The sequence below is a fragment of the Hyalella azteca genome, unplaced genomic scaffold, assembly GCF_000764305.2.
Source record: "Hyalella azteca isolate HAZT.00-mixed unplaced genomic scaffold, Hazt_2.0.2 contig16643, whole genome shotgun sequence".
Lineage (NCBI taxonomy): Eukaryota > Metazoa > Arthropoda > Malacostraca > Amphipoda > Hyalellidae > Hyalella > Hyalella azteca.
This window is the reverse complement of record NW_025946457.1, coordinates 1,090-20,875: the sequence shown is the minus strand read 5'-3', so window position 1 is coordinate 20,875 and position 19,786 is coordinate 1,090. Positions and strand designations below refer to the sequence as shown.

Below are 19,786 nucleotides of genomic sequence, written 5' to 3'. Positions count from 1 at the left end.
AAGCTGTTTGATTGAGGTGAGCTGTGTGGTTGCTCGCACATTTGAGTGCAAAATAATTGCAGGTTTTAGGATTAACCTCGTATTCGAGATGGAATAACCTCGGAGCTGCACTGTACAGATGTGACTTGTCTAACCGCTTACAGCTCGTCCTCAAGCCCAACCCGTGTTGTGCTGCACTGTACAGATGTGACTTGTCTGACCGCTTACTATTATCAGTATATTTAGCAGAATTTAATCAGTATGTCAGTCAATTTATGTGAATATATATTTAGTTATATATTTTGATACTAAGTGCCACGCTAATGCTTTATCGTGCTGATTAACGAAGACGATTGTTGGAAATGCTGACAATGAAATATTTTCTTCATTCTCTTAGAACCAATAGGAACGGCCAGCCAAAGAATCAGTGGTACAAAGAAGAAATGGGTGAGACAGAGAGAGGAGTAACATAAGCTCATCTAAATTTATGGCAATAATATTATTAAAATGTTTGAACATGTAGAAGTTACTAAGAAGTTTGAACTGCACGAGGTAGTAGAGCGGTAAAAATTACCAAGATTGTAGCACCGAGTTCGAGGTTCAAACCCACAATTTAATGAGAACATTCTAATCGAAATGGGCTAGGTGGCCGGGTGGTAAAAAATCGGCAATAGGTCGGAATGACCTAATCAAAAGCTTACACCTCATTAATGTTATTATGACAACTAATTTTGCACTAATTAATTCAAATGTTAGAGGTAAATTAAATTCATCCGAAATCGAATTGAAGTTTTAAACGCAACATCAATTTTGTATTCAATAAAAAAGAAAGACGAAACGCATATTGGATCATCGGATTAGGGAATAGTATCCGGATAGCGTTTACAGCTCATTACACATTGTAATAAACTTATTTTCTTCAAGTTCAAGTTTGATCACAGAGGATAGTTTATTTCAATAAAAATTCGTGGACGCTCGTACATTTATTAAAAATTATGAAATTTAGAGCGTCGGCACTGCGAGACGCTCGCTGGAATCTCTTTCAAAGCTTAGTTGACCGTCGCAAGTTACCAGAAGAGGAGTGAGTCGCTCGCAACTGTTTAGGTCAGAATCTGAGAAAAAAATATTGGTTTGTTTCTCGGATATAAACGATTTTTATTTCATCATGATTATTTATTTTGACTGCAATATTAGGTATGAAAATATTTGAAAATTTGATGTTCGATTAAAAAATATTGTATTAGAATAGTTTCAAAATAATCGTCGCCATGATGAAGACGTCATTCACTGAGACATGCGTTCACAAAGGATATGGAAGGGGGAAATTCATATCTAAATTGCTCATTCCAAGGAATAATTTTACCTCTTTTTAATCATATACCCTAGCTACAACACAAATATTGTGCATTTGTCGGAGATAATGAACTCAATTTGGAGTTTAAAATGCTTGAAATGCTCAGGATTACGAAGTGGCGTCCGGCAACATTAAGATAGCAACTAATGAGCTTTCTGAACATCGATAACAAGGCCCTACACAAATGCCCTGAAAATTATCTCATTCCGTCTACTATTTAGATAATAATTTGCTCCTAAATTACCTTTATTGTCGTTTGGTCACGTCTACAAAGGCTGGGGAAAAGCGGGTAAAGGGGAGCGTTCTGAGGAACGAAAGCAGTGCTATTGATCGCTGAGGGAAGTACCCCCCCTAACCCTCGAGTTTGTCACCCATCCCTCCCTCATCTCCTGCTTTAGTCCACAATATATAAATAGTTTAGTTAGTCTCCAATAAATGCACGCGACACGGTTTTTTTATCAAGTGTGGATTTTCACAATTAAATCGGTAGGAATTTTTTAATTAGATAATTTCGTGAGCTCTTGAGTAAACCAAAACATACTGACTGCTTTGCACCAAGGCAAGTTTTGCTGCTCTGGTGCTGACGACAGAGCACATCTGGAAGCATCTTCTCCTTATAGTATACATTCCAGTTGAATACATTTACACCCGAAGTCTGACCGCAAAATAATTATTGAAAAATAATCTGTAAACTATGATTTTTGACTTAAAGGAATCGATAACAATGGATAGATATGATCCGATATGAAACCGGTCCACCGATGAATTTGTGTCAATTCCAGCTTGCAAAATTTTCTGTTCCATACCAAGTAAAAATATCATCTATTGCATTCTAAAGGTGATTCAATATCATCACGTCATATGACAAGGGTGCATCCTCTTTACAATTCTCACGTACAGCGGCAGGCGCGTTCGTACACCGATCCGCTGATATTGTTTTTAATGTAGCTGTTCCTTAAAAGGTTGCGATAATTCAAACCTAATAACGTTCCTTTAAGCAATTTATCCATCATTCACTTCTTTCGGGAATGCCAAGAACTATGAAACGCATATCTTGCGGTTTTTATAACTAAGCAATAATCCAATTCAAACTTGGCTTTAAGAAGAACGCGCGTTTCTTGATGACATTTTTAATACCCATTTTCCACTTTGTCTCCTAATTATGCATGCCAATGGCTGTACCTGAATTACATTTACTAGCATTCCAAAACTGACCACCACCAATTCAATAGTTCGTTACCTTAGCTTAAATCAGCAATAGTGAGTCACGTAATCGAGCAGAGAAATAGAGCTCGACGGGTGCAGTGCGTGTCGGTAAAGTCTACGGTAAATACGGCCAGTATTCAACTACCTCCTCCGTCTCAAATGAAACATTTTATCACCCCCACCAACATCAATAGTCAATTTAAAGTCTGTGCCTTAGGCACCAAAATACTATCTTAGGATTAGTTTTCAGGCTCATTTAATATTCTAAATTTATTTGTTCTCGAAGCACATTTATTTCTTTGAGGTTACGACAGAGAGTGACGTCACACTAGTCACTGATAAATGGCCTATCCCATTCATTGCACTTTAAAACTTGTTTACTTCTTTAGGAACTCGTACAGAGTAAAACGTGGATTAAATCAAACACGAAGATATCCCAAACGAATTTATATCGAGTATGAAATAGTATTTTTCTGCATCTTCATTTTTATACGCAGGGAGATATTATAACCGTATAAAATGTTATGGTATATAAAATTGTTTATTCAATTTTATACTTTAAAATATTATGTATGCTTAAAACGATCAACTGGCTCACAAAAAAATAGACAGAGGAGACAAATAATTTTTCTCCGTGAAAATAATCTTATCACGTACACCGCGTATCACGTACACCGTGTATCACGTACACCGTGTATCACGTACACCGTGTATCACGTACACCGTGTATCGACGCTACGTAACTCATATCCAACGACAGAATTGTTTGCTGGACAAAATTGCCCATTTTGGGCACAAATATATGTATTTTTTTATAATAAAATTTCACGATAGTTGCTAGCATTCATAGCATTTAAAAATTTATTCAATTGCTTTATTTAACTAATAATAAATAAGAAACTTCACAAATTCTGGAAAATAATTTATAAAATTAAACTTTAAAGGTTGAGAATTTTAATTAAAATTTTATTAATATAAATTTCTATTTATTTTGTTAACACTTAATTTGTGTTCGAAATAAGGAAGAAATAGCTGACGTTTTCTTCTGTTTGCTTCTCACACCACAGGAAGGCTAGCAGTTTTGGCTCTGCTTGATCATGACGGTAAGAAAATGTTTGTGGCTGCTGCTTGCACTGTAAACGTTACTCTACAAATATAAATTGATACTTTTTCAAAATTAATTGGTGTCAATTAATGCAGTAAATGCAATCACGTGCAACCATTAACGCTTGCGTTATTTTCCAATACCATTCATAACAGTTTTATTGACCATAGGTACGAAGAGAATGCATGTATAAAATTTATTATATAAATTATATGAATGTATAGTGTATAGTTGGAATGGAATATAATAGTAATAACTCGAGTACTAACGTTATAATTGGAAATGAGCAATGTGCAAATTTTCTCCACCGCGCCGGTACTGCTGTTCTGTATTCCATAAAAATTTTATTGATGCCACATTCACACACTCTAATGGTAACTAGCGTTGAAATATAATAGATAGTTTTACAATGTAGCTGCTATTGTGTCTATAATTAACTACTTCAGTATAATTTATGCTCAAGCGGCCTAAACGCTTCATGTTTTTCAAACTTTATTCCATAACTTATGCATTTATAGCATGAATAAGTAGTGATGCTTTCTTAAACCGCTATTAATAAGATCACAATTAAACTAGTAGTTGTTCTGTGCCTGCTAAAGTTCTTTTATTTTTCTCTTATAATTATTTAAGTGAAATTTTATGTGAACTCTAGGATGTAGCTAATGCTTTACACATGCAAACGATCTTTCACAAGTGTGAAAAGTTACCATGAAAGAATTGGATCATGCAAATAACTATTCTCCAATTTGATGGCTATTAGTCGAGTTTATATATTCACGACAGTTTGCAGTACATTTAATCATTTTCATTTTCAGTATTGTTTACTATAACCAAGATAGTTTTCAAGTATTGATATATTTTAAGACTTCATAATACTACGCTTTCTTTCTTTTGCCCATTTTCACAACTTCATTCTGGTTTGACACCAGGAAGTTCCAGCTTTAATTTTTTTACTTATTTAACTATTACTATTTAACTGTTTGCTTATTAATTTTCATTTAAACTAATGTTGAGCCTAAACTGTAAACAATTTTTACTATGAACTGACGTCTCGTATTTGAAATTATTTTTCTTCATCTTGTTATAGCCTGAAATGAATTTTTATTATGAAATATTTTTTTTCTTAGTTTTAATCATGAAAAATTATATTGATGTACCAAAGTTTTCAATTCATATTCCCCTTATTGTTTCTAAAATATTCTGACTTCATGTTCTATCAAATTTTAAACATAAGTTTCATTCCATTTATCCCGAACCTCATGTTTCTTAATGACTTAGAAGCTGTTTGATTCCAATTCTTTCCCACATGCAATCCAGAAGAAGGGAGGCAAGGGTTCGGTGAGTGCCAAATATTTAAAAATTATTTGCCAAATATTTTGTATCAAGATGCAGTATAATTTTTATGTTCTCCGCAATTTAAACGCAAAATTATGTTCGGAAAATGTTTGAATAACCTTACAGTAATAAAATTGATTAATGATCAATTAAAAAACCAAATCTTCGCATGACGAAAGCAGGATATTCTTCTGTTAAAGATCGTGGATCAGTGTCCTTTTAGTTTCCGCAATAAAGATTTATAACGTAGATTTTAACTTCATTTTTCTGACCTTCTACTAGGAGTTTTGACTTTGATTTATTCCACTATCCCGTCGGGATAGCTAGTGTATGTTGATCTCCCGCAACAACGTGACTCGAGTGTCTGTACAGTTAATAACATCGGCAAATAATTGTACGTATTTCATCCGTTAGAGTTAAGTTCAATATCAACACCATGCATAGTCGTTAGGCATCATTAGATGCTAATTTCTATTGTTGCTTCAATTCAATAAGAACTAGTGGCTGCGCAACTATTTTTTTTTGTAACAGATCAAATTTATGCCTTGTACCTCATTCATTATAATTTGAATGGGTAAGAATATATAGTTAACTGCATTCAATGGGGCTTTCCGGACAAAGCAAGCTCTCTGATTTAAAAAGAATACATAAAAATCAACTGCAAAACATTAAACGAGGCAGCAGTTTCTTGTGCCAAATTTTACAACAAGAGCAGTATTTTTTGCAACATCGTTATTGCGGTTTTCAACAATAACAGCTGCTCTGTCTCTTTCTATCATGTAGTTTGCTTTTCTTCCTGCAAGGAGTTATCGTTGAGAAGAAATAGACTTCGTCAGAGGTGGGTTGTGCTCTTTTTATCTATAAATTTCCTCTAAATTATGAATGTTTGAATGCTGTTTTTGGTACATGCATTCTACTTCTGCCAAATGCCGCTTGTGCGTTGATCGCGATCGTGATCTGCGATGGCCTGCGTTCGGGGAAACATTTATGACTCTATATCCCAGAATGCATTTTACCTTAATACGCTTGGGTGCATTACATTGTCTTGGGTAGATTTTTTTTATGTCCTGCGAAAGATATTCTCGGTTCTTAAACCGCAATTTAATAATTATAATAGATATGGAAAGAGGACAGTTATTGCCGTAAATTCGTTATATGCAGTATGCTATACAGAACCTCAAAACAAAAGTCAAATTTTCGCGAAATTTAAAAGCGTAGAAAATAGCTAAAAAATCACCATTTTTCACAAGAGAAAACGCTTCGGAGTCCAGCTAGAACAGGGAACCAACTTGCTCTTCCCCCTATATTCAGCCGTACGGATTCATACCAAGCAGTGAGCAGTGTCCCGGTATCCAATATTTTAGAATTTTAGCCTCACCAACCGGTGTTTCAGACCTGCAAAATTTAGAATCATTGTATATTTATAAATAAAAACCCAGTTTAAATACCGCTTTCAGTTCCTAATCTCTCCAAATTGTAATAAGATAGTTCCTTCTGCTCATGTTTATTTCATTTTTATTTGTTCTCTCTTTTCGATTTAGTTTCGAATGTCCTCAAGTTTAGATGAATTGTTTGAATGTAAATTTTAGGCTACTAATTAATTGTTTGTACCTGTGTTCTAGGTCTTGAACTGACGATGGAGCTGGAATCCGAAACGTTTTCTCTTATGAGAAGTGGTGAATTTTTTGGTTTATTTTCTTTGCTTTTCAGTCAATACGCATTTGAATGAAAAGAATAAAATGCGCATTTTGATTACGCATTTTACTTCATATGGTAGCTAGAGTTAGATGTAACATTTTACCTTATCTGGATCTGATATTTTTGTATATCTATGAGATTGTGGAAGCTGTTGCTGGCAATGAAACCCCAAGATTTGATGTAGGTAATGATTTAATTGACTATCAACAATAAATTCCCCATAATAAATACCTAGAAACGATGAACTAATTAAACAATTTCGGACGGGTTTTCTAGATTTTTATGTGGTCTTTCGTGCATCAGAGAAATGCTCCCATTGGTTCCTGCCTCTCCTGAAAATATTAGAAGTGCAATAAGAAAAGACGACCACTCTAACTTTCCAAATGTATTGTAGTTTTAGCTGATAATAGAGATTTAATTAAGATTTCTTTAATTTATTTAGATAGACATTTTTAATTTATACTTGAACCTATTCTAGATCATAGTTTAGTAATTATGCAAGTGCTAAAAACCGAAATAAATATGATAACACATGCATAAATAGGAAAAAAACTTGGCGAAGATTTTGTTACGAGTTATTTCTTACTGAGTTTTCTCTCTATACGGAGGACTATAAATTTTCGAGGATAAAGTTTTGTTTTTTGTAGTCCTGTGGCGCGGATGGAGATTCACTTTAATGCATAGTTAGTCCAATGCAAATTCCAGCCGCATCTCTTATAAATTAATTGATCTTCATCTGGCCGTAAAAACTATACCTCATCATTCGTGGTCTAATATCTGGCTTACAAACGAGATACAAGTTTAAAATTATTAAAAGCGTTGAATAGGGAATTAAATTGTTTTGGTAAATTCATTTTAGGCCCACGGTTACTTTACTTTGAATGGGCAAGGTCACACGAAGAATAAGTGCAAGTATTAACCTTTTTTAATGAAGATGGCTTAACCGTCGTCATTGCTATTCGTATCTAGAGGCCAGTTAACTAAAGTTATTATTAAAGTATGCTAAGGGTTAGCACTCACAAGAAAACACAGTGCATCATGCAAAAGTACTAGAATTCTTTCCATGTCCAACGCATGCAGTCTCTTCAATACCTTTTCCATTATAGAAAAGACATTTTTATTCTAATTCAGGTCACATCATCCGCTGATTTTCAGCAATTGTGGAGTCCCTATAACAACTCTAAGCCGTAACTCTAAGTTCTGATGCAATAAATTAGATCGAACTTTTCGATAGAATTTCATCTACACTCGAAAAGACCGTAATGAAAGACAAACTCTAGAGATGGATGATGATTTCTCTCCAATGATTAGAGTTTGAAATAAATCATTTGCCAATATGGTTTAATTAATCGAGAGAAATTGTGCTACTTGTAATTTTTCAAATATGAGCGTTATTAATATCTATTTAAAAGATTTTTCGGAAAGATTCTAAGTTTCAGAAAACGACAGGGTTGATTAGAGAACGTCTTGAGATTATTAGTTTTTTACCGTAACTCCAACTTCAATTTTCAATTCCATTCATGCCCTTCCATTTTTTAATTCAACCTTCCACTGACAGCCACACCTATTAATGTGATAACCACATGCATTTTATTTTAAATTATTACCTATAATATTTCTTCTTGTCTGAGATGTGTTCAGCGTGAAGAGTTGATTTTTCATACAAAAATGCACAGCAGCGCATACCTCAACTTATTATAGCATCCCGTGCCTTGTGGTACTGCAATAGGACGGCATCTAGCCAACTTGCCGCGTGTGTATACTTACCTACTCTCTTACTGTGGTATACTTTGTAAGTAGTAGTATACTTACTACTACTTTGGATTTACTACTTTCTATTTACATCTAATCCAGAGCTCGTTCACGTCTGCACCACGTCAGGCTAGTTTTATCAAACTAGTAAGCATTTACTTGTGCTTACTAGTTGCTTAATATATCAATGGACAGTTAGGACCTGCAAGGTGAAAGTTGGCGGCGTGAGAGCTTTCAACATACCAAGATATCTCGCTGAAACTGCCCTGCAAATCATGAAGTCTCGTAACAAAAGAAAAACTCACATAAATTCCAATCCGCAAGAGGATATTTCAGCGCGGTATCTAGTGTATTTCGGTATTGTTCTCCCCTTTGTGTGGAATTTGCCCCCTTTATTTAAATATGAATCGATCAATTCAAAAGATTAACTTTCGTTCTTCATTTATCTGTAACGAAAATTATCATTTGTTCAGTAGTTTTACGATGGCTAGTTATTACGAAAATCAATGGTCTTTTTAAGGTTATTTGTCCGCTGAAGGTTTGTAGAATTTCATGGAAAAATGATCAATCTCAGTTCTCGATCAATTTTTGTGCACTGCACGAACACGGGAGAGATGAAGTGGTTTAATTAACCTGTTTACAGGTTAAAAATAATAGAAAATATTTTAAAATGTAATTGGATTGCATGAGAGATCCTACACGTATTATCTCCAGTACTTTTAAATAATGTACAACTACATATCACCATCACTGAAACATACTCCAACAGAACGCTACCAGCACCAGAAGATTACTATAAATGCAAACGTTCCTTTAACATATTCTTTGTCCAAGGAATGTTGAAAATTTGATAAATTCAGATTGCAAAATCAACGAATAATAATTTTAAAAGAATTTTTATAGTGCCAATTCAACACTCAATTATATTTAACTCTCTATTCTATACTAAAGTGGAGCTTTAAAGTTGTGAAGGTATTTGCCGGAACATCTCGAGTTGCATGCGTTGCAGGAGGCTTAGCCTGGGCAGGAAAGCAGGACTATCAACTTTAACACAGCCACTCACAGCCACTCCAGCCTTCCCAGCCACTCACAGCCTTCCCAGCCACTTCATATCTGATCCTGTCCGCCAGTCAGCCACACACTCGCCCACGCTCAAACAAAAACGCTGGTTAAAATGGCATGCAAGACGAGACTTTGTTATATGCCATATTATTAACCATTTCTGTCACTTAAAAATGCATCCAAAAGACCGTAATTGCTTCTGGTTTGTGTTTGAGGCTTCCTTATCATGCCTCAGTCAATCTCCAATTATCTAACCATCTTTTTATACTAGCATCACCACCTACCACACCCAAAAATAAGATAAAGTATGAGCATTTAAATAGACATTTTCAATCGGACTATGAAATTGACGTTCTTTCCGCGTTTTCGGAAAGGGCGGAAGTATCAATATATATATTTAATTATTTAAGGTAACTTTATTGAAATTAATTAACATGAATTTAAATTCTTAGCATTTTCATTTGCATTAACTAAATTTTAATTATAAAGAATTCATTTGGTTTAGTAATCGAATTCAATAAATTCTTCAAGTAGGATTTCCACCTCCAATCTACAAAATTTTTAGAAATACACACTAATAAATATTTCGTATAATACTTCTTATATCCTTGTACTGGTTTCTGAAATTACAACTTCTGGAGATTTCTATGCTCGCCCGCGAAAGGGTTATAGCTCAATATTACGTGCAACATTTCAATGGAACTTCTTCACATTTCGCTGCAGTCCTCGCCAAAAATATTCTTCTCATGCCACACTACCGAGAAATTTCATGTACAGCATGCGCTCTGTCGTTGTGCAAGTTGATTGAGTACAAAAGAATGTTTTTTATTGACAATTTTCTTACTTTTTTCAATTATCTTCAACAAACTAGCATGAAGTAACTACTTCTGCTTAATTATATATACCAATATGTAATAAAAAAATAATCAAAATATTTGGCATTAAAGTGAACCATTCACAGCGCCTGCCAATGACCACCCAGTGGAGGGTTATCTTCAGATGCAACTCTAAGGCGACTCTGCTAGTGATACCAAACCACAACTCCAAATACAGGATGAAAATTCTGTCCTAATATTTTACACATGAAAATTACGTAAGCAGTTTGGTTACCTGTCAGAAGCTGTGGGGATCACCTACTAGGCTTGCGCTCACATGTGGCCCTGCTGCTGGATGGAAGGTTTGGTGTTCTACCATCAGAGCGCTGTTGTTTGTAACTCTTTCTTCTTCTATAGTTCAATTTGAGCTGACCAGCGTACTATTCTGAATAAACCGGCCTTCCACCATCAGAGCGCTGCTTTTTGGAACTCATACTTTTGCCGGCAATATAGTTCAAGCTATCTATCATATTATGAGAACCCCTAGAAAACCTAGATATGTAGTAGTTTTATTTTGAATTATTGATTTAAAACTTCATTAAGCGCGTGTTATTTAAGACTTGTTACTCACGTTCATGGAGCAGGATATGGAAGGCGCCGGGGAGCCGCGCTCGGAGCTGGAGCAGCTGCAGTATGACTGCAACAGAGTCACGGACGAGTCGCTCGAGTCTACGCGACGCATGATGGCGCTGTGTGAAGAGGTGGGTGGTGAGCTGAGTGATGAGTGGTGAGCTGAGTGGTAAGCTGAGTGATGAGTGGGGAGCTGAGTGGTGAGTGGTGAGCTGAGTGATGAGTGGGGAGCTGAGTGGTGAGTGGTGAGCTGAGTGATGAGTGGGGAGCTGAGTGGTGAGTGGTGAGCTGAGTGTGAGCTGAGTGGGGATGTGGGTCTTGAGCTGAGTGATGAGTGGGGAGCTGAGTGGGGAGGTGAGTCTCGAGCTGAGTGATGAGTGAGGAGCTGAGTGGGGAGGGGAATGAGGACCTTGTTTTAAGCTTTTTATGGTTTTCATCATTTGTTTTCATCACTGCTCATGGCCCGGGTAGATGAATGAGTTAGTGAGGATGGTATTATGCTATGTGGGTGAAGAGATAATTGAAAAAAAGTTACACGTTTGAGCTAATTGGGTGAAGATGAAAGTGTTAAATGCTTAGATTGGTCAAATAGGTCAACGAATTCCGTCGGTTGGGAGTTGAGAGCGAAGACGCTGAGTCATGTGGACAAGAACTAGGAGGTTGAGTCTCTGACCATCGTGGATGGGAAGCTGGGTATTGTGTCTTGAGTAATCATAGGTGAATGCTGTGCGGATGGAAATCATAGTCCCTCTCACAATTCGAAGGATTTTGCTGGAAATTATTTTTTTTCCAGTGATAGGAATTAACAGGTCTGGAGTATGACTCACGTACGTCCTTTTATGAGGAAGAAAAGTTTATTGTTCAACGCTGTGAAATTTAAAACTCGCATTTGTCTGGGGAAGTGTCTAACGTTTTGTGAAATAGAAACGAATTAATATAGTAACATTATTGAACCAGTGAAATGAAATTTACTCATAATTTTTAATGTTTTCCAACAGTCGAAAGAAGCCGGCATCCGAACACTAGTGGCACTGGACGATCAAGGAGGTAAATATGAGTATTTCAATGATCTTTTCATGATCCTTGATTTATTCCCCTTAGAGAATTGATAATTTATGCCCTAAGCTGTCAACGTAGTTTTAATAAAAATTACAAAATCTTTTACTATAAATTGGATCATTTCAATGAACTCTTCATGACCTTTGATTTATTCCCCTTAGAGAATTGATAATTTATGCCCTCAGCTGTCAACGTAAATTCAATAAAAAATTCAAAAATTTTTGCTCTAATTTATATAAGGTTTGAAAAAGAGGAAAATCAATACGACACCCAACAATGGTTATCACCCATCGTCCAGTTTACATTACAGTCGCACAATAAAATACACACGAACTTCCTTTGAATATAAGTTGTCAACTATCAGCCCCATATAACACATTATAACTGAAGCCTCCTTTGATAATGCAACGCATGTTTTTGTTGCAGAACAAATCGAGCGCATCGAGGAAGGTATGGACCAAATCAATGCGGACATGAAGGAAGCAGAGAAGAACCTGTCGGGCATGGAGAAGTGCTGCGGCCTCTGCGTCCTGCCGTGTCAAAAGTGAGTGCCGTTATTTTCTTTAAGGATGGTTTTTTAAGGATCTTTGATCAATTCAGTTTGGAGAGCCTTCTATGAGTCTTTGGTGGATAGCTTGAAATTATCCTCATATTGAGTTTGTCAATAAGAGCATGTGAAATAATAATTAAAATAACCATTTGTGCATGGGCTCTAAAAAAGCGTTGAAGGAGAAAATAAAGTTGGGCCCATTTCGTTCCTGTTTAGGACAAAAAACGTTTTTGCTCTTTTAAACAATTTAACTAGCATTTAAATTGCAGTAAAGTGAACTAAAGCATTAAAGAACTGAAAAAACGTTAAGCTGATCGGGCACCTGGATACTGATAAAATTATTCGTCGCAGATCGTCGCAGTTCAAGGAAGAGAACGACCCCTGGAAAGACAAAGGCGATGGTGTAGTCAACAGTCAGCCTCAACGCGTCAACGCTGGCAACGGTAGCATGGTTCCCGGACTGCAGGTCGGCAGGTCAGTAATGTGATTGATTTTGTGCAGTGCGTAACTTCCCTTTTACTAAAAACTAATGCAATAAATAATTTTTGAGAAGTGGAGACTCAGTTGTAATTAATGCTGGACCATGAGTCCTATGTATTATTACCGGTTGGTGTGAAAGAACACTGATTGAATGAATTTTTAAAACAGGATCACGAAGGACGCGCGTGAGGATGAGATGGAGGAGAACCTGGGACACGTGAACACGATGATTGACAACCTGCGCAACATGGCTACCGACATGAGCTCGGAGATCGACAACCAGAACAGACAACTTGACAGAGCCGTTGCCAAGGTAAATATTATAATACCGTGAAGATTGCGTCACCTTTAGTTTGATACAATGTCAAGTTAACTACAGATGTTCGGATAATTACACGGAATATCCATACCAATTCAAGAGGGGCCAGCGGTTACACTACGTTGACAAAGCATTATCATTTAAACATCAAATGTGTGTTGAGTTAATACCATGGAGTATATTTATTAATAAACTAGCCAATTAATTTCAAAACTATCACTTCAGCTAACTAAAGTAATAACTTCTTCGACTCAAAAGAGTTAAAAATGATATATGCACAAATGCTGTAGCATATGCAGCTACATACCAAAGCTGATGTCGGAGCAAACATGATAATATAATAAGATCTCATTGAAGTCTTTCTCAAAAATTGTATTTTTTTGTAATGTAATGCAGCGATATTTATTGATCGTATTGTGTATTCCTTATATTTTGTTATTTAAATTATTTGAAGTATCTTTACACAAAAGTTCTATGATTTTCAGAAACGCATGAAATTATGAAAGCTTTTTTTTGCATGTGTACGACTCTGCACAATCTTGTTGATTTATTTTGCTCTGTTATTAATTTTCTTTTAAATCTAAGTCGACAATAAACACGGGCAAGATCAAGAAAGCCAATGACCGGACTGGGAAGCTCCTCAAATAAAGTACTTTACTATCACATATTAGACAGCATAAATGCTCGTATATATGCCTCGTGTAGTAAATATGTTCTCTTGAAGCAAATCCCTATAGCTTCCTAACACTGAACCTTGGATGAATAATACTCTTATTTTTGCTGGGAAATAGCCGTAGATTACTGTGGTTGCAAGTAACATCCATTGGTACGAGCATGCAAATTGTACTGTTGTGAATTAAACAGAGATCACCCGGGTAGAAAATGCTGTTCCATCTGGTATAGTATAAAATCTTACTGTTGTAAATTACCAGTGGATTACCCTTATGGAAATTGCCTCGCTGTTCCTGGAATGCAAAAGTGTACTGTTGTTGGTTACCAGTAAATGGTAGAAACTGCCTAGTTGTTCCATTTGGTATACAAAATCGTACTGTTCTAAATTAGCAGTGAATTAAAGTGCGATAAATTTCTTTCCAACAGTATGCTAAGTAGCATTTGTTGAGCAAAAGTATATGATCTGTAATCGGAGTATTCCAATTTAGAATTGTGTACTTTAAGTTGAATATTTTGATATTACCTTGCCTTATGTTAAATTATACTGTTTTGCATTTTTTCACTTAGCAAAGCAATCGTAATGTTGATTCGTGTCACATCATAATGACTGCATATTGTCTCAATTTCCTTTGGAATAGAAAAATGAGAATTCACATTTATCATTCTGAATTCGTAAGCTATAAGATTATCATAAATCAGTTACCTCTGAGGTTTATTCTAAGGTGATTATCGCTGCTTTCTGTTACGAAAGAAGAGCTCATTAAAAGCCGTTCTATTTTTATAACACTTTAGAAGTTTAGAGCGACAGAATTTTCTGTAAATCAGACAATATTGGGCCGTTCAAGGTAAATTTTTAAACAGATGTCCACTAACTTTCATAAAAAAAATCCGTTTCAAGCTTGTTATTAACATTTTCAGGGAAGAAATCCTGAATGAATGTTATTTAAATGTACATCTAAATTATTTCCCTACAGGCGACATCGAACGAAACAAGGATCAAGCTGGCCAACGAGAGGACAGGATCGCTGCTGAAGAAAGCTTAAGTTTCTCTTGCGGAATTAAAAATTCTTTCTGGGGTTCCTGAGAATTGCGTGAGGACTTACCTTTACCGTAGATTACTTGTGCTTTCAAGAGCGAAGTCTGGAGCAGAGAAGCAGCATCATGGATCACTGTTTGCGATGACGCAGCCTTACGTAAATTACTATATAACGTTTTATTAGCTGCATCCTTGTTGCGTTCTTGCCAGTCTCGTCAGTGTTATGTACACTAGGCTTTGTGATGAATGCGTTGTGGCTACGAAAATTATTACACAGTAACTGCTTCAATATAATAAAGAGTGCTCTGAACATAGAAAGAAATATATTATTGTAACTCTACATATAATAGACAACAGACACGAATTTTTCACGGTGAGGCACATTGAGTTGCTTTGCAGGCTATGGTGCAGCAACTAAAGGAATAGTTTAGTTATCTTGCCAGTAACAAATGCAGAATCTCGAAAGGATAATTGATGGACGTCTAGTTCATTGCATTGGCCGGAGTATGTATCATAAATATGTGCTCAAGTTGACATAAATTAGTTAGTGTTAATTTGATTACTCATTACTATGCGCTTGTGACATTGAAAACCATATATTTTCCTCTCAAATTGTATTTACGAAATCAATAGCGCATATAATTTCAATTATACAAAGTTTCTTTACTTGGAACTGGCAATCAGCATAGCAAAAAAAAAATCCGCTAAAAATTTTGTTTTCATTGCGCAAATTACTTCAATGCAAGTTAGAATATGTTGTGCGCAAACTCAAATTGTAGACATCCGTGCTTTTCCGGGGTTTACTCTCTCTCGTGACGCCGATTGTATTTTGACGGAATTAAAACCAGTGAAGCGTGATGCTGCAAGGAGTTGATGCACGAAAAAATAAAAACTGTATTGTTCAGAAATCAGCTTTAAACAACTTACTTAACAGAAACATACATCGCTTGAAACGGATGTAAAATCTACCAAACAGACAACAGAAATTCATTAATCAGAATTGCTTGTAATCGTGCACTATAACATTTCTGATTTCGCTATTGAAGGTCCATTCCTAAAACTCATCTTTGTGATACCGATATGTTCCCTTACATTGATCCTAATTAATCATAATACAAAAAATTAGCTCCCGCATATTGATTTAGCATTAAGTTGCTTAGCCAACTAAGACACTTAATATGTCTATAAAAATTCGTTACGTAAACGTATGTGTTTCGTGAGCTATGTGCGATTAAAAATGTGCCGGCGATGAAAAGTGGAGGCGCACGTTTGCTCTTACTTTTTACACTTTCCAGACACAATCTAAAACACGAAAACAAATATGCAGATGAAAGTAAAGTTGTTATCGAAATCCGAATTGAAAGAAATTGTTTAAATTGTTGATTTTTATGTGCACGGTAAGTTATTTTTAATGTTTTTAAATTATTTATCAAAAATACTAAGAAAATATCATAAATAATCTAGCGTATCGGAGAAACCTTATGACTGTTAGTGGAAGTGCCAGACGTACGTGCTGGGCACACAAGTCTTTTCCATGGTATATTCGGAATCTTCCATCACCCATTCCCAAAAACGCCCGAGACGTTGAATGTTTGTTAAAGCTGTTATATACGGAGCGTTTGTAATGATGTTTCAAAGTATTTCTTAAGTGTTAGCTCCATAGCTGTTAAGAGGTTGACCAAACTCCATTGAACGTTCCCTTCTCGAGAGTGCATCTAAACTTTCCGATATCGTGTTCCTGATTTGAGTGCTGTTCGTTTCTCGTTAAGATCATTGTAACTAATCAGTGCTTGCATATTTTAAAATTAGTATGCATATTCAATTATTATATTATAGCAAAATCCTTTTCGAATTCTTGAGCGTAATTTTTTAAGCTCTAGAACATATTGAAATATTATACATTCCCATAGCATGTTAAGAATTTCACCAGGAACTCTATTTTCGAACTTGCAACTCCACTGTAACCTCTTGAACTGTACCCCGTAAAAGTACAGTAAGCCCAGGCATATGTTAAGCTATTGACCAGAAACTTTTAGCCCCGAATGTCCACTTATTCAAGCATCAGCTGTCGAAACATCATTTGAAATGAATGCGTACCAAGTATTAAAACATTTGCGGCCGATGGTTATGGTGGAACTGTCTCTTGCTTTTGTTATCAAACATAAATAATTATCTTCAGATTTCATTGCTTCATTCCATTGAAAGATATGTTCTTAAAACAACATCCTCCTGCCCATTAATACCATGTCTCGTGACAAGAATATTCAACCACAGTATTCCATATTAGACGCTGTCAGCATGTCCCTAATATGGCTGAAGTAACTTAAAAGTCATGACGTGTATATTAAGTTACAGGGCAGATGAATACGAAGTTTCATGCATTGGGTTCAATGGATCTATACTCTGCGTGCGTTGAGGCTCGGATGAAGTTGTGGCCGGTTCGAATTGTCATCTTAAGCCGCGTTTTTACTGCGACATTATAAGCACGTTTCAGTTTATATCGTAAGCCGCATTGAGGCTCAGATGTACTAAGCACGTTTCAGTTGATATCATAGGTCGTATTGAGGCTCAGATGTTCTACGTAAGTTTCAGTTGATATCGTAAGCCGCATTAAGGCTCAGTTCTAAGCACGTTCCAGTTGACATCGTAAGCCGTATTGAGGCTCATGTGTTCTAAGCACGTTTCAGTTGATAACGTAAGATCGACGTAATGAGGCGTAGATGTTTTTAACAGATTTGAGTTGATATTGCAAGTCTGAGCGAGGTCAGATTGTAGACTATGCAATTAGCTATGCGCCTGATAGGTGATAATTGAGCAGTTACTTTACGCAACTTGAGCATATATCGGAGACACCTTTTTGAATGCTGGGCTCGTTGTTGTTAAATTAGATACAGTAAACTTTTTGGGAGATTTTAAAACACATCGGGCAATGTTTTACACAAAACTCGTCCCATAATCTTATTTTTTACGTAAATATGAGTAAAAAGCACAGAAACAGAATGTAGTAAAAGAAAATTAAAGCAGGAGTAGGGCATTTTAGGGTACTGCCGGAAAGCTGACAGTTTTAATGTTATTGCACTGACGAAGCAAAATTGTTAAAAATTAATTTAAAACTGGAAATATTTCTTTTTTGTTATTAAACATTTTCTATTGCACCTACCAGCATAGACTTGAAGATAATTCGACAGATAATTAGTAATAATGTCAAATTAAATTTAGAAACTTGAAGCAAATTTTATTTCAATAAAGATGCGCAGTTCAATCTTCATAATACAACTTATCAAATTTTCGCAGATAATTATGACTATAGTGACATAATTCAATAAGCGTACGAAATGTAGGAATAGAAGAAACAATAATGTAGCTCTCTATCTCGGTTCCGAATGATGTTGGGATGATTTATGGATATTATCGATATGTGAATAGCAAGGAGTAGAGCAGAGGTGTTTTCAGGGAGTCCCTCTGCGTTGGCAGGAATTTAATGTTCATATTACCTTAACAACGCTTCTCTCTATTCGTTTGTAGCTTTGGTATCGACGAAATTTATTTTGATAACCTAAATATCTCTATTTCTGTACCATTTTCTAATTTAAGGCATGCATATATTTCTACTCACCATATTTTCACTCTCAAAAGTCAATAATTTTATACTTGCAGCGAGTTTTCTACTTAGCACCCGTATTGTTCTTTCAATTAAAGATTTTGTCTAGCGTTAGTTATAAAAACGACCGCGTTCGTATTTTCGCTTATTAAAAGCACAACTCTTGGTAGTTTTGATAACAGTCTTTTAGTGGTCGCTGCATGATTGTCTGAACATATGACGAGTAACAGGAAATTATGCAAAAGTTAAAGACGATTTGCGAGACCTCAGCTACGGCTACTGGTTGATCCTAAAATTCTCAATTGATATTTGAACTCAAAAGTAAGTATTCAAGTACAAATTCTCCACCCCAATCGAAAAAATTCATTAGTTGTATATACCGAGAATACCATTTCCTGTTCAGTAGATGATCGCCGCTGTCCGACACCGGTTTGTTTATCAGTAAATAAATACCATCAGCCGTGGGAGGCTCTTCACTTTATCTTGAATACCAGCCTCAGTATGGAAGCAGCAGATAATTGAAGAATTTAAGTTAATAAAATTGTAGACCGCTTCATAAAGTTTATCAACACAGCAAAAACTTGCAAAGTTTAAGGAGCAGTTTAGGGACAAGGATCCGGTAGTTTAGGGATAACAGAAAGAATTCAAAAACGTAACCTAAATAAATTTCAGTTGGATCAGCGATGATTGAATCAGAACTTTCTGGGTATGACGTAATCGCGCGTCTGTTGAGTAGCAATTATGGACATGAATGGCAAACATTTGAATTTCTTTGTGATAGACAACATTTGACAGTGAGATGACGGCGTTGGTCAAATACTGTAATGAGTAACCTTTATAATATTTTTCCATTGGATTATTATCCGATGTCCCGATGTTAATATATTAAGTTTAATAAATATTCGAGAATTTACTAGCACTAGCATAATTCTAAAGTTTTTATTTCCAAAATTAGAGAAAATTTTAAAAAATTAGGATGAAGCATACATGAGATCCGAAGTTAAATGTGAATTAAGCATCGGCTGAAATTCAGCAACATCCAACTTATTGATCACAAGTTGGGGCGTACGGCATGATCTGTGTGAAGTTTTTCAGTGCAGTGATCTAGCAGCGTACAGTGAGTATTTTTAGTG

At 35.7% G+C, this 19,786-nt stretch overlaps 1 protein-coding gene across 4 annotated transcripts; it reads left to right on the top strand.

Annotated features, from left to right (window-relative positions):
• Positions 1–1,039: 1,039 nt before the first annotated feature.
• Positions 1,040–16,460, top strand: LOC108666924 (synaptosomal-associated protein 25). Of its 4 annotated transcripts, XM_047884975.1 has the most exons (10): positions 1,040–1,083; positions 3,607–3,642; positions 4,962–4,982; positions 5,763–5,817; positions 10,951–11,067; positions 11,935–11,983; positions 12,422–12,539; positions 12,897–13,019; positions 13,194–13,338; positions 14,991–16,460. In XM_047884975.1, exons 5-10 carry the CDS (start codon positions 10,954–10,956, stop codon positions 15,057–15,059), a joined length of 618 nt encoding a protein of 205 aa, XP_047740931.1. In that variant the 5' UTR covers positions 1,040–1,083; positions 3,607–3,642; positions 4,962–4,982; positions 5,763–5,817; positions 10,951–10,953; the 3' UTR covers positions 15,060–16,460. The 4 variants fall into 4 exon arrangements, with proteins under 4 accessions (XP_047740931.1, XP_018009382.1, XP_018009380.1 ...); XM_018153893.2 differs by lacking the exon at positions 5,763–5,817 and having other exon boundaries at positions 4,965–4,982; XM_018153891.2 differs by lacking the exon at positions 5,763–5,817.
• The last annotated feature ends 3,326 nt before the right edge of the window (positions 16,461–19,786 follow it).

What these genes read in the sequence shown, in the direction of transcription:
- LOC108666924 (XM_018153891.2), top strand. An exon ending in TGATGGCGCTGTGTGAAGAG is followed by an intron (nt 11,068 to 11,934) that starts GTGGGTGGTGAG and finishes GTTTTCCAACAG; the next exon opens with TCGAAAGAAGCCGGCATCCG. An exon ending in TGCGTCCTGCCGTGTCAAAA is followed by an intron (nt 12,540 to 12,896) that starts GTGAGTGCCGTT and finishes TATTCGTCGCAG; the next exon opens with ATCGTCGCAGTTCAAGGAAG.